The following is a 237-nucleotide window of genomic DNA, read 5'->3' as shown; positions in this document are numbered from 1 at the left end:
ACCTGGATGACCCTGTGGTCCCCTCACTGACCTGGATGACCCTGTGGTCCCCCCACTGACCTGGATGACCTCGGGGTCCCCTCACTGACCTGGATGACCCTGTGGTCCCCTCACTGACCTGGATGACCCTGTGGCACGCCCTGAGCACCTTGGGGTCCCCCCACTGACCTGGATGACCCTGGGGTCCCCCCACTGACCTGGATGACCCTGTGGCAGGCCCTGAGCACCCCATGACCC

The 237-nt window shown here is 65.8% G+C and overlaps 1 protein-coding gene across 6 annotated transcripts in view; it reads right to left on the bottom strand.

Annotated features, from left to right (window-relative positions):
* Positions 1-237, bottom strand: part of HGH1 (HGH1 homolog) — a 3,944-nt gene that overhangs the window by 2,185 nt on the left and 1,522 nt on the right. The window contains exon 4 of one of the 6 annotated variants that reach the window (XR_003525685.1): positions 119-197. The exons of 4 other annotated variants lie outside the window; for them this stretch is intronic. Coding sequence is in view for 1 of the 2 variants with exons in the window: in XM_027632637.1 (XP_027488438.1) it covers positions 198-227 (30 nt within the window). In the remaining variant the exon portion in view is untranslated. Of the gene's footprint in view, positions 1-118; positions 228-237 lie in introns of all 6 variants that reach the window. One more of the 6 variants, XM_027632637.1, reaches the window with a different exon arrangement.

Source organism: Corapipo altera, unplaced genomic scaffold (genome assembly GCF_003945725.1).
Source record: "Corapipo altera isolate COAL_440 unplaced genomic scaffold, ASM394572v1 49689, whole genome shotgun sequence".
NCBI lineage: Eukaryota > Metazoa > Chordata > Aves > Passeriformes > Pipridae > Corapipo > Corapipo altera.
This window is presented reverse-complemented; position numbering and strand designations above follow the sequence as displayed.